We start from the raw sequence: 12,677 nt of genomic DNA, 5'->3' as shown, positions 1-12,677 counted from the left end.
GAAGAGACAAATCCATCCTTACCCAAATATATCACGAAACCTGAGTGTTTGTGCACATGGGTTGCTGATGTGAGTCCTAGGAAGCGCATTTGATTAGTATTATGGTTAGTAATAATAATTGAAACTATTAGTAAAGTTATCTGGGGAAAGACAAGGAGATTATGTTTTGGTACCAAATAGAGGAAACACTTCATGTATTTCTAAATTCTTCAAAGAGTAGCATAAGTTATCAGCATAAAGACCAATCCTGGGTTTGTTCAAAGGCTATATAAGTCAGTTTGAACCATTTTGTGTTAATGTAACAATTACTTCTCCTTGGCAAAATTTCAACAGCAGAAATACCATAGATTCAGCAGAGCATTATGTAAATTTACTGAATTTATTCTTAATTTATTTTGAACTTACTAAGTCTATGTAAAGCACAAAATAGCAAAGCATAACAACAAACATGCATTGGAAATGTACATACATTTTCAAATCTACCATAACTGAGACTTTGTTTCTCATCTGGACTGTGTTCAACAGATTTTTTATTTTTTTTTTCAGAAAAAAATTACTATTATTAGAAGATCTGGGAAATATTGTTTGATGAATGAAGAAAAATGATGACACTAATTGACATCATGAGAAAACTCAAAATGAAAAAAACAACCCACCTCCTGAAAGAAAACAGATTAATCTCTTAATCTCTTAAGAAAGAGATCCCAGGGCAGGCCTGAATCTGTCAAAGTAAATTTCTCCTGAAACGCACCAGATTAAAAACATGAAGGAAAACACAAAAGCTCACAGACACAGAAAAGTCTCAAATATTAATTCTGGTCTACCCATTAGTAGTGTTTTCTGTAGGAAATTTTTGTAACATCATGTAAAATTCAACTCTGAATACTGCTTGGCTAACAGAAAAAAATTGTTAAATTACAGAATTTACTATTATAAAATCAGGTTTTTGTTTTGTTGGGGTTTTTTTGTGATTTATATGTTATTGTTTCAGCATCAAATACATTGCATAATATAACGCAGAATCAGAAACAAGCAGGATATTTTTAATAGCAAAGCACACTGCAAATTCAGAATTTTCTTCCAAATTTGGATAAGCACAAAGATCACTTTAATACTAGCTGCCTATTATACAACTAAGCCCTGCTCCCCAAGAAAAGGCTGAAAAATATGGTCAGGCACAAACTGCAAAATAAGTGCAGAATCAGAATAAGAAAGGGTTTTCTACATTTTCTCCTATTCAAAAAGCTCTAAGTATTTTACTAGCATAACTTTTCTTTTTTTTTTTTTTCATTAATCCTACCCTTCTATAGGATAAGAGTTCTAATCTCCATTATCTGAGATACAGTAAACCAGCACAACAAGGGGATTTTGCAAATACCAAACAGGGTTCATTCACTGACTACAAGAACTGACAGAAACTACAGATACTCTGGATCACATCCTAAGAGACAAAAACCCCTTGAAGTACAAAATTACTGAAGTAAAATTCCTCTGCTGGCACCAGCATCTCACCTGCAGAATCATATTCAGAAATATGAACTCTGGCCGGGATTTGATTTTTTGCAACATTCTCTCTGTGATCTTCTTAGACTGAGAGTTCTACCACTTCTTGTGTCTTAAACAGTCATAAAACAAAGTAAAAAATGCATTTCTTTTATGTATTTTATAATTTTCTTTCATCCTGATGAAAGCAGAAAAGTCTAATAAAGCTTCCTAAAGCATCCGGGTAATTAAGGAATTAAAACCCCAAGTAAGAAAGTATATTTATACTTGGGTCTTAAAAGAACACAGAGAAATTCAGTTTCTGTACTTCTGAAAATGGATAGAGCTGAAGAAGTCTTGTATAGGAATTCAACTACACGTACTACAGTGAATTCATGCAAAAATTTCACTTCACCACTATTGCCACTCCTTCGATCAATACCGTTCACTAGAGGCTTCGCTCTCAGGGATTTAAAGAGCACCGACACATGTTAAGTGAGGGTAAGCCTGGTTACTTTGCCTAATTGGGCCTTGAAGAACAGTGGCAGCTCTTTCTGAAGAAAAAGGGAAACAATAAAATGAGTACTCTTAAAAAAAGTAAACTTCTTAGAAAATCTTACAAATGGGAATGGTTCTTCCACAACTATGGAATAATCTTGACTATGGGTTTTACTAATGTGCCAGTTTGCACTTCCCAAGTGTGCCACATCAGTAAAAACTCATCTTTAACACGCAGCTGATTGCGTATCAGGAAAGCCGTAAGCTCTCCACACCAGCAAAGCCCAACACACTTCGCAGGGTTAAGCGTGGCATATGTGGCAAGCAAACCAACTGCTTTTAGAGATGCACTGTGACACGTAACCATCACTGGGCAGCACAGACAATTTCTGAACTGGAAGTCACTGGTTGTTGTTGTGTCTCCAAATCAACGCCGCCGGTTTCTGATTACTAATTCAAGAGATGCGTAGACTTTCTCTATTTTAAGCCCAGCTATTAAACTGAACTACACATTGAACAAGTGTCAATTTAAGAAGTTTAGGTTAGGAGTAAATTTTCTGGAAAACAGAAGTGCAATTTTTACGTGAGCTTGGGCAGCTCCCAAAGTGAACCGTATCCAGTGGAAACAAGGTTTAAGTGCTGATGTGGGAGTTTCCCACAGCTTCTATTGGCCTTCAAAGCTAAGCATGTCATCAGAGTCTTTTTCTGAAGCCGTACATAAATATCCAACTTGTATTAAAAAACAAAAAATGTTCCATAGAACCTAAATTAAAGCCAGATATGGAAAAAGCAGATGCCTGAAATTCACTGTCATTTCAAGACTTGCTAATTTTATTATTTACTGAGTAAATTGTCATACTGAGGAAGTCATGTAGAACATTTATAATTTCCTGATCATTTCATGTTAAAGAAATAGGTGCTCTATTGACTAAAAACCCTGCCGGCAGTGTCAGATTTAAACCACAATACTAAATCTGTGTTATGATTCCTGCTCGGGTTGCACGTTGAATTATGATTCTGTTCTTGTCAGTCATTTTAAAAAGATAAGGTAAAGTATGTCAAGACGGTATTAATACTTAGGCAACAGCACAGCACTGGAACAGGAAACTGAACAATGCAAGTAAAAAAGCTATTCAGTAAGTGAAAAGTCTTCCACATATTACTGCAAATTGCATTGCTTTAATCTGGGCAAGTGCAGCCTGTGCTAAGCACTTAGGGAGGCTAAGGGTTTCATGGAGACTTCAGGTGATACAAAACCTTCTACTTGATGTAATCAGCAACTCCTCCAGAACATGCATGACTTATCCAGAATTTCTTTTAAACAACTCAAAAATTAGAAGCAATTTTTAAAAGTTAGTTTAGTATTTAGCTTATTAAAAAACATATACACACATCATAAAAGCAGCTAAGCATTTGTTAGGTGAATTAAAAAAAGAAAAAGGTTAAATTTGTGACTTAAGATGCATGACAAAACCTCCAGTTCTTCTGATCACAACAAAACATTATATTAAACACTCTTAACAAATCAAGATTTTAAGAGTGATCCTTTTAAAAAAAGAACAAGCTTGGGTAGTTTCCGTATCAGATGCAAATTTATTAGCCTAGCATCAGTGATTTTATATATGGAATTACAACACAATTATGATGTCACTGCAGTAAGGTTGGATGACATATAACTTTACAAGTCTATTTTCTTTACAGCGGAGCAATGGCACTGGTCAAATTTCACTAGATAGGAGGAAAGGAAAATCTTCAGTTACTAGGAGTTATTTTTATGGTGTCCAAACCCAACAATCATCTACAAAATCAGTTTGAAGAGTCTGAGTGCGGAAAGGCAAGTAACTTTTCAACACAATAATCATTCTAATTACTAAAACAGGCCATACACGCCTTATGAAACCTCTCTCACTACTTTTGTTGAAGTTTTTAGAATGCTATGGATCAAGTATATCTTAAATCAACCTAAAGAGCACCCATCTTAACAAATCTAGTGCCTCCATTTTAGAAAATACATTCTGCCAACAGGAGCTCAAAAGTAGCCAGGAATCTGAAAAACCATTTTGCAGACTTCAAACTCAGCAATATAAATTGCACCAACTGCACTGTATGAGAAAAATGAGCTCAAAATACAAGCCCAATTCAGCAGAAAATATACTAAAAGCATACTCTTGTACACCTAAAATTTTAAAAACTGTCCCAGATCAGGTACTGAAAGAGTAATAGAGGACAATAAAAGCATCGCTTTATTTTACAGTCAGCAGTGGCAAAATCTAACAAAAGAATAGGTCTTTTAATCCAAAGAAGGCAAGCGTGTTTCAGAATCTGCAAATAATTTGCCTGTAAGACCTTACCATTCATAAATATAAACTTTATCAAGACTATTAAAATAGTTAACCCTGATAAAACAGATGAATTTTTACAGCAATGTTATGGGAAGCAATCAAGAAAAGTCACTGATTCTATGATAGTTGGGCTAATTGGGCTAATTTGAATGCATCAGCTTTGCAAATATTTTGTAAGTCAGTTTTTCCACCTATGAGCAATGATTTCACTGCATAAACCTCACTGTTGAACCCAAAGGTTTTTGAAAGCGCACTAATACCATTTTTTATGTTAAACTTTGAACTTTACTAAGTTGCAATAAACTCATACCAGACTCCTCATTTTGCAAGGATTATCTAAAACTTTATAAACAAACACCTGTACACATTCTGAAGCTGCAAAAGCGATTTATTAATATCTGCAAAATAATATATTACTAACTAGGGCAATTGTAATTGTTTTTAATGCTGTCAGCAGCAGCCTAGACACTTCTTAGCAGCCTAGAAGTCAGGTATGGCAATCAGACTACAATCACTCTTACTGTTAATGAGTAGCACCTGTTAAAAGGTTATTTGTTTTCCTTTCTTGGATCCCTCTTATATATACATATATTTAAATTTTTTCTAGGTATCACCAGGCTGATTGAAGAATGCATCAGGTATTACACAGTTTAATGTCTCCAGCATCTGCTCCAATTATTTGAAAATGTTAAAACACAAAACAGAGAGCCAAGTCATCGTTATCCCCCACAAACCCTATTAAGCAATGCTGTTGAGCCATTTCCAGCTGAAAAAACAGCTATACCATTTGCACAGGCTACAGTAACTGAATAATCACTTCTCAAAGCCAACATTAGAAACATCCATGTCATACGACTACACCAAAATTAAATTACAGATGTACAAGAGTACAGACGTTTGCAGATGGAGTAAGGATTAAAAATTATTATTAAAATACAACATTTAGACAGATACCTGTTTCATTTTTTTATGGGACAAACTCAATATGGCAACTCTTTAGGCAGGGTTATCACCCATAAGAACCAAACACCCCAGTTGCATTCCACATTACAACTTTTGTCACTAGACAAACAGCATTGTTTTCCCCATATTATAATTCAGGCTGTATATAATTCAGCAGTATAATAATTACATTTTAGATTGACCTAAAATGATAATTTATTTCCTTACACCACATAACACAAGTCACTTATTTTCTTGAAAAGCAATACTTGACAACTCAGATATAAAAAGTTATGATTAATTTAAGAGAACATCTAACCTACCTAAGGAACACGTGCACATACCGTGGTTCTTCGTGTATACTGAGCTGTGTGCTATCGTGGCTACCTATATTCAGTACTTGTATACAGTACTTGTAATGTACAAACTGCACTTTACACTGCCAATGAAAACACACCCCAAAAGACAACAGACAGGACCTTTCCTCATCGAAATTCAGAACTGTCAAGCAACAACTGTTACTTAAAATATTTCTGTAATTTCACAAAAAGACACAATAAAATTAATGATAATAATAGCGCTACTCATTTCTAGCTGGCTGTCAACATGCATCCCATAATTTCTGCTTTAAAAAGAATGCTCTGTCACATCCAACAACATTTATTGATCTATAACATTGACAGGACACATCTTATGTCACTGTATGGAATATGCACGTGGCTTGCATAAATCATCCTGCAAATCAAATACTTCTGCTTGATTCTATCAGTGATTCATTTATTCACATAGTTGTACAGCTGAACATAAAACCATGCTCCCTTTACTGCCACCTGTTCATTCTTTACATCCAAATTGTATTTTCTTACCTCAGCAGCCTGTGTCTCCTGGTGTAATAATGTTAGACCTGTCAAGTCTTCTAAGAAGGAATGTGAAGAATTAAAAACTTTAACTAGGAAATCAAATCCTTCATGTTCATACTGGTCAAGGACCTGTCAAATAAACAAACAGAAAAGGATTTCAAATATAATACTAGTAATGTGATTCATCATCCTACCTTGCTCACAAAATAAAAGCACAACTTTCTGAACACTCAGAAGATGACTGCATGTTGTAAACTGGTAAAAATTACAGACAAAAGAACAATCACTTCTCCCGAATCAATCTCTCAAGTGAGGAAAAGTGGAGGTAAGAGGGAAGAGAAGTGAGGTTTAAGATTTCCTGGTTTAAACATATTTTTATGCTTGTAACAAGACAGATGATACAGCAAGAGAAAAACTTAGTTGCAAAGTCATGAGAAGAGCATTTGAGTTACACAAAACACACTAAAAGACTGTTCCAGTGTATCAGTTAAGGGAAACAACCATGCTGGGACAGACCGAAAAATTCTCTGAGTCAGAGTCCGACATCCTCCCAATCTCCAGAGATTCATGGTTCTGAGACTACTGCATCTTGAAGCATTTTCTATAGTTCTACTCTAATTTTGCCAGTTTATCTTTTCTTTTGAGAATCTTATAGACTCCTACAAGAACTGTGAGGGAGATTATGGCCTGTGCTCCTTCCCAAACTCCTGACCATGAAGAATTTTATTTCACATAGCTTTAGCTTAAGTAACCATTTGGCAGGCTGACTTCAATCACATATGATGGAGGCTGAGGAAAGAAAAGATAAATGTTGATGATGAACACGATCCTACAAGTTTGTGAAAGCAGGTAGCAAGAAAGTCAAAGGAATTTATGATTGAGCCCGTTTCTGTTCTCAGTTCCAACACTGATCATCTCATATCCTGCTCTGCTGTCACCAGTCGCACAGATGAAGCAGCTGAGCTTGACAGACTGCAAGGCATCTTTTCCTACAGAAATTCATGTAGCAGAGCAGGATGTATGCAGGGACTTCAGAAACACATAGTATTTTAATACAAAAAAACATTTGTGTATATGACATTGAAGACAGAGAAGCAAGGAAAGGATCATCAAGATCACCCCTACAGAGGAGATGCAAGCTTTTCAGAAGAGTCCCTGGAACGGGTTCATCTCTGAAACCGAATGCCTACCAAAACTGTTTTCCTGCCTTACTCAGCAGTTACATCTTCTTCTCAGTCATCATCTTCCTCAGATAAATCAACATCAGCTCAAGAGTGAAGGACAGAAGAAGGGGCTAATGATCAGGCAGTTTCATAGATGGCTGTTATTTTTTAAAATGGCTCTTCTTTTTTACAGTGATGATCCTTTACAAAACCCTTTCCAAATCTGTACAAGTCGGCACCTCTTCCAGTTGCTGATTCTGATAACCTGCTCCCGTCTCTCACCCTCCCAACCACCTATGCTGTTTGCTGTGTATTTGCACCCTGTGCATGCCGTAAGTCCTCGCATGAGTCCCACTTTACCACATCATTTTTTACAAGCAACACTGCATTGCTGCCATATTACACTTTTCAGAAACACATCCTCAGCAGACAGGGGGGTAGAACTGTACGTGAAAAAAAGCTCCAGCATACACCCAACACTTTATTAAACACCAGAGAATCCACAAACAACTGCATCTCCGTAAATGACCAGCCATGGGAAAAGCACCAAAATCAGCCATCAAGATACAACTCCAGGAATCCTGTGCTCAAAAACACCTGATTTTTCATTCTCTGATGTATAACTTGCCAAACAAATCACACTCTTGTGCCCACCCATGTCTCCCTATAGCCTACCTGTGCAAGTTATATGTATCAGGTATATTTTTAACATTTCATTTTGGTATAGTTCTTGCAGAACAATTCTAAGTAGAACACAGGAAGTTACTTTATAGAGAACACTGTTGCAGGGGCTGTGGACAACCCTTCTTTCACTGTATATATGCTACCCTTAGTCTAGGAAAGAACCAGCAGGAGAAATTTGCCCTGCTTATGTATCCCTTAAACACATCCACCCTCAATGGATGGACAAGCTCCCCGTAACCAGTGGAGTTCGTTTCCTCTGGAAAGAAGAAAAAAACCACCCTGGAAGGACTGTTGTTTGTTCTGTTGTGAAACAGAGGATTCAACCAAGTGAGCTTTATTCCAAGGTTTAAAACCGAACAGGCAACCCCTGCAACCCCTACCCCCAAAGAAGCCATTAACCTTTCTTTGGACAACGGGGGGCGGAAAAAAGTGGGGGGTGGTAGAAATAGTTCCATTACGAATTCATCTAACTCAACCAAAATCACAACTTACTCTCAACAATCTTTCCCAGTTGAACAATTCCTAAAGGTCACAAATAACCTTTGCACTGGTAAATCTTAAAATGGTGAGAACTTGCACAGCCCAAGAGTGTTCTTCAGCAAAACACACCCAGTGCGCTTTTACACTGCGTCCTACAGGAATTCAAGCTCATTTAAAAATAAATTTATATTTAGCTGACAGAATTGCAAGTTTACTGATAAAAAAAGACTGGCATCTTCACTCAGATCTTCATGCAAAATGGCCATTTAGCAGCAAAATTAGCTACTACATACTTAGGTTTCAAAAAACAAAAACAGAAACAACTGAAACACAACTATAAAGAGGAAGTAGATAGATGTAGGTGACTATGACAAACATTTGGCACCTTCTTGACCACACTTTACACTTCTAAAATAAATAAAACCCCACTGCACTTCATGTTCTCTTAATAACTCTGGAGAAATTATTCTTCATATTTTAAAGGTTTGTTTTGCCGTACATGGGTTTTTGCATATTTGTAGAATGACCCATAAACATAATAAGAAATCAGAAAAGAAAAAAAAGGAAAGAAAAAGAGATGAAAAAATGCTTAGGAGCAACTCTTGGGGCTTTTCTTGCCTTTTATTCCTGAGACAAACACACCAAGACATACTCATCTGGCTGTTCACAACACAATGCAGACAACCAAACAGCTTCAGCACTCCATTTGAGATGTGTCACCTTAATATTAGCCATTATATATAGTGAAATTGCACTGTGGATGTACACATACATTTAATGACTGTTCTGTGTTTCAAAATTCTAATAAAACAACCAGATGCGCAGAAGTCTCTGGCATCTGACTTTTTGTGAAACACTCTCTACAGCCATCAGATTATAAACTTGGATTACATTCAACCTGCCTGCATATAATCCTCAAAGCTATGAGCATTATCGAATATGTTACTATTGCTTTAATTTGTTGGAACAACAATACAGAGCTTATGAGACATCCTTTTAGTGATGTAGGCCAGATTATAGTTCATGGTATGTTGAAACAACATACAGCCTATACACCATAGCCTTATTCTAAAATATTACAGCATATAAAATAAATGCAGGGACAACAATAAGGGAACTTGGACTCTTCCCAAAGGTAAAAACTGCTGAAAGAGGTATACTACCTTGGGATATACAAATATTATGATCACAGCAGGGAATGGAGTACAACCTTACTATATACAAGAAGTCTATCAAATAGCCTTTAAATCTGGTTGATTTTCTTACTCAGCCAACTATGCCTTGATCCTCATTTCCAGAGAACTGTGACTCAAGCCTGAAGTGAAAATTTCCAGGTATTACTTTTTCAGTAAGTATATTACTTACTTGTACCTGAAGTATGCTGTGTATAAACTGCCCTAGTTTATCTCAAAGATGTACTTACCCTTCCTCTGTGCCCTGCCACAGCTATAAACGAACCCTCATGCACTCACACAACACAGACTTCATGACTACACCGACATCCACAATGTCTAGCATGAGTTTTGGATGAATCACCTGGAAGAATTTTTATTAAATCCAAGTGCCCTCTGTATTGTAATTAGCATGGAAAAGACTATGAAGTGTCCCATTAAGTGTCTTTTCAAATATAAATATTAATAATATAAGATCACAGAACCAAGACTTGAAGTTATATTATTTATCTAGTGAACTGTAGCTGCTTCTTTTTTTTTTTTTTAAGTTGGGTAGAAATTATACACATTAATATGAGCAAATCTGCTATTGTTATGGAAAGATTTAAAATTATTTTCCCCCTGTAGAAACTCCATCATGTTACACTGCTAGACTTTCTACAGTGCTAGAATGGCAAAGTTAGGTTAGGGTAACAAATCTAACTATAGACACAGTATCATAAGAAACTAAAGCTAAAGTACACCGGTACAGAGTATTTTTCTTGCATTAGGACCTGCAGAAGCCTGAAAAACTTTATCAAAAAGTGTACTTGCTGATTATAATGCCTTGCTTTTTATAATGGGAACAGTGTGATGAATAGAAGTATCTGTTAATAAGTTTTAAAACAGAAATTCCAACCACATGGCCCAGAGAACAACGTATCAGGGAGCCAAAGAATGACCTGGCAGCACCATTCAGTTTGCTACCTGAGCAGCAGTAGCACCATTAAAGAAGGCATACACCGTAATGAAACCCTCTTCATACAGGCACCAATTGGAAGAACATTGCGTTACCTTCAGGGGCTTTATTTCCCAATTCCAATGATTAAAACTTTATAATAAACACCACAAAAGGGATAAACACTATTAACTTGCCCACATCTAACCTTCACTACACAAATTCAGTAACAGCAGTCCTCTGATAAATGTCATGTGGCATCTATGTGTTCAGCAACCACTGAACACACCTGAAAAAGAAAAAAAGAATGAAATACAATAAAACTCATCTCAAATTCCTATGCCAGGAGACCACACAGGAATACTCTGCAGGTCATCAGGAATAAAGCCAGTCTAGACATCAAATAGCCGCAAAATAATTTTTAAAAATGTTTCCAGATTTAATAAATGCCCAATTTGTTGCTGTGTGGAAAGGAAATTTTCTCCTATTTAATCATGTCCAGCACAGTCTAAAGGCCCACAGCTGGCATAAGGTTGCTTTTTCAGTTCTTAACAATTCTCTTTGCTGCCAACACCACACTTGGTACCAACGTGATCGTTCTGAATAACAGCTTTACAGGAGGAAAATACTTGAGAGATGTTATAATTTTTATTATTATTGATCTCAGATTAGTTACTATCTGACTGCAGACGTAAAAAATCCCGCATTAACTTTTTCTTGGAATAAATGTGTCATTATCCAGTCATTCAGTGACATCTCACTATGTAGCAACTAATTTTCTTAAGTAGAAAAAACTGCAAAGCAGCAACAAAAAGAACCAAAAGGACCTAATTCTTCTGCCTAGCAAGGCAAGTTGGAGCAACACAGATTTATCAGGGAACTCTATTTTTTCTCACTTGCAGGTCACTTTTCAGAGCTTAGGAAGAGAACTAGAAAGTAGCATGCCTTCTGCATTTCATGTCTGTTACAAATACTGTCAAGAGAATCCACATTTTAAAACCACACTCTTTTCTGACACATGTAAATCTCCTCTCAGGTTGACACTATAACCTTGGTTCAAGTCTCCATTTTGCAGAGCCAGAGCTACAACTGTTTTTTCACATGATGGCATTTTAATAGAACAAATGAATCTGTGGATGCACATTATTACAACAGGGACAAATTAACATACTGCTAAAGCCTTTTGTGTAAATGATACAGAGTAACCCATTTTATTAGCAATTTTTTTTTATTCTTGTCTGTTTACTGAGGGAAAAAAAAGAATTTCATGGTAGGAGGAAAAAAATAGAGGCTTAGAGTAAAATAACTTGTTTTGAAATGAGAAACAGATGTGCAGCCTTAGTGTTATATTCTTTTTAACAGCATTCTTCACAAAGAAGTCTCAATTGCTGGGTAGAAAGACATTCAAAAAGAGAATCTGGCTCCAGGATCGCTGTATAGCATAAAACTTAATAACTGGTTAAGTAAAAATACAAAAAAACAAACTCCTAATCCCAAGAACCAGACCACTGATGTAAAATTGGCTCACGTTTTATGCCTCATTTCTGTCACATAATTTTTAAACTTTTTACCAGAATTTACATTTGTTTTGGCTTTTTTGTTTTCCAAGTAGTTAGCATCTCTAGAGCTTAAAACTGTGTTACTGACTTTCCAGGAAAAATACAGTAAGAAATTAATGCTACCAGATTTATTGTTTACACTAAATAAGATCTATGGGTAGCCTTCCTCCAAAGCAATATGGGTGCTGTGTTTGACACTCTTCCTGGCTTTAAACACTTTCCAAAAAGCTTCAAAAAAGACAGCACACTTAACCTCCCTGCTCTGCCTCCCCCCAAAGGGCACAGAGACTTCACTAAACATTTCAGACCCAGAAAAATCACAAAATTCAATGTTCTATTTAGAAATTTTACATGCCTAGAGATATTTTGCACACTGCTACCTACATTTATCACAGGCAATGCAGAATTAATAGAAAACTACTGTGAGTGTTAGCATGCTGAGAAGAGACATTTCAGTTTCAACACCTGCTTGGAAAATAAGGAAGACAAGTAAAAGTGTTGCCAATTAAACTCTTCAAAGCTCAGCGTATCTGCTATCAGATCAGGAAGTTTAGTGAA

The 12,677-nt window shown here is 36.2% G+C and overlaps 1 protein-coding gene across 7 annotated transcripts in view; it reads right to left on the bottom strand.

Annotated features, from left to right (window-relative positions):
* Nucleotides 1–12,677, bottom strand: part of ATG7 (autophagy related 7) — a 122,331-nt gene that overhangs the window by 64,991 nt on the left and 44,663 nt on the right. For 6 of the 7 annotated variants that reach the window (XM_080386144.1, XM_080386146.1, XM_080386147.1 and 3 more), the window contains exon 18: nt 6,131–6,253. In XM_080386144.1, coding sequence (XP_080242270.1) covers nt 6,131–6,253 — 123 coding nt within the window. Of the gene's footprint in view, nt 1–6; nt 3,709–6,130; nt 6,254–12,677 lie in introns of those variants that run through there. The other variant, XM_080386150.1, reaches the window with a different exon arrangement.

The sequence above is a fragment of the Falco punctatus genome, assembly GCF_963210335.1.
Source record: "Falco punctatus genome assembly, chromosome: 4".
Lineage (NCBI taxonomy): Eukaryota > Metazoa > Chordata > Aves > Falconiformes > Falconidae > Falco > Falco punctatus.
This window is presented reverse-complemented; position numbering and strand designations above follow the sequence as displayed.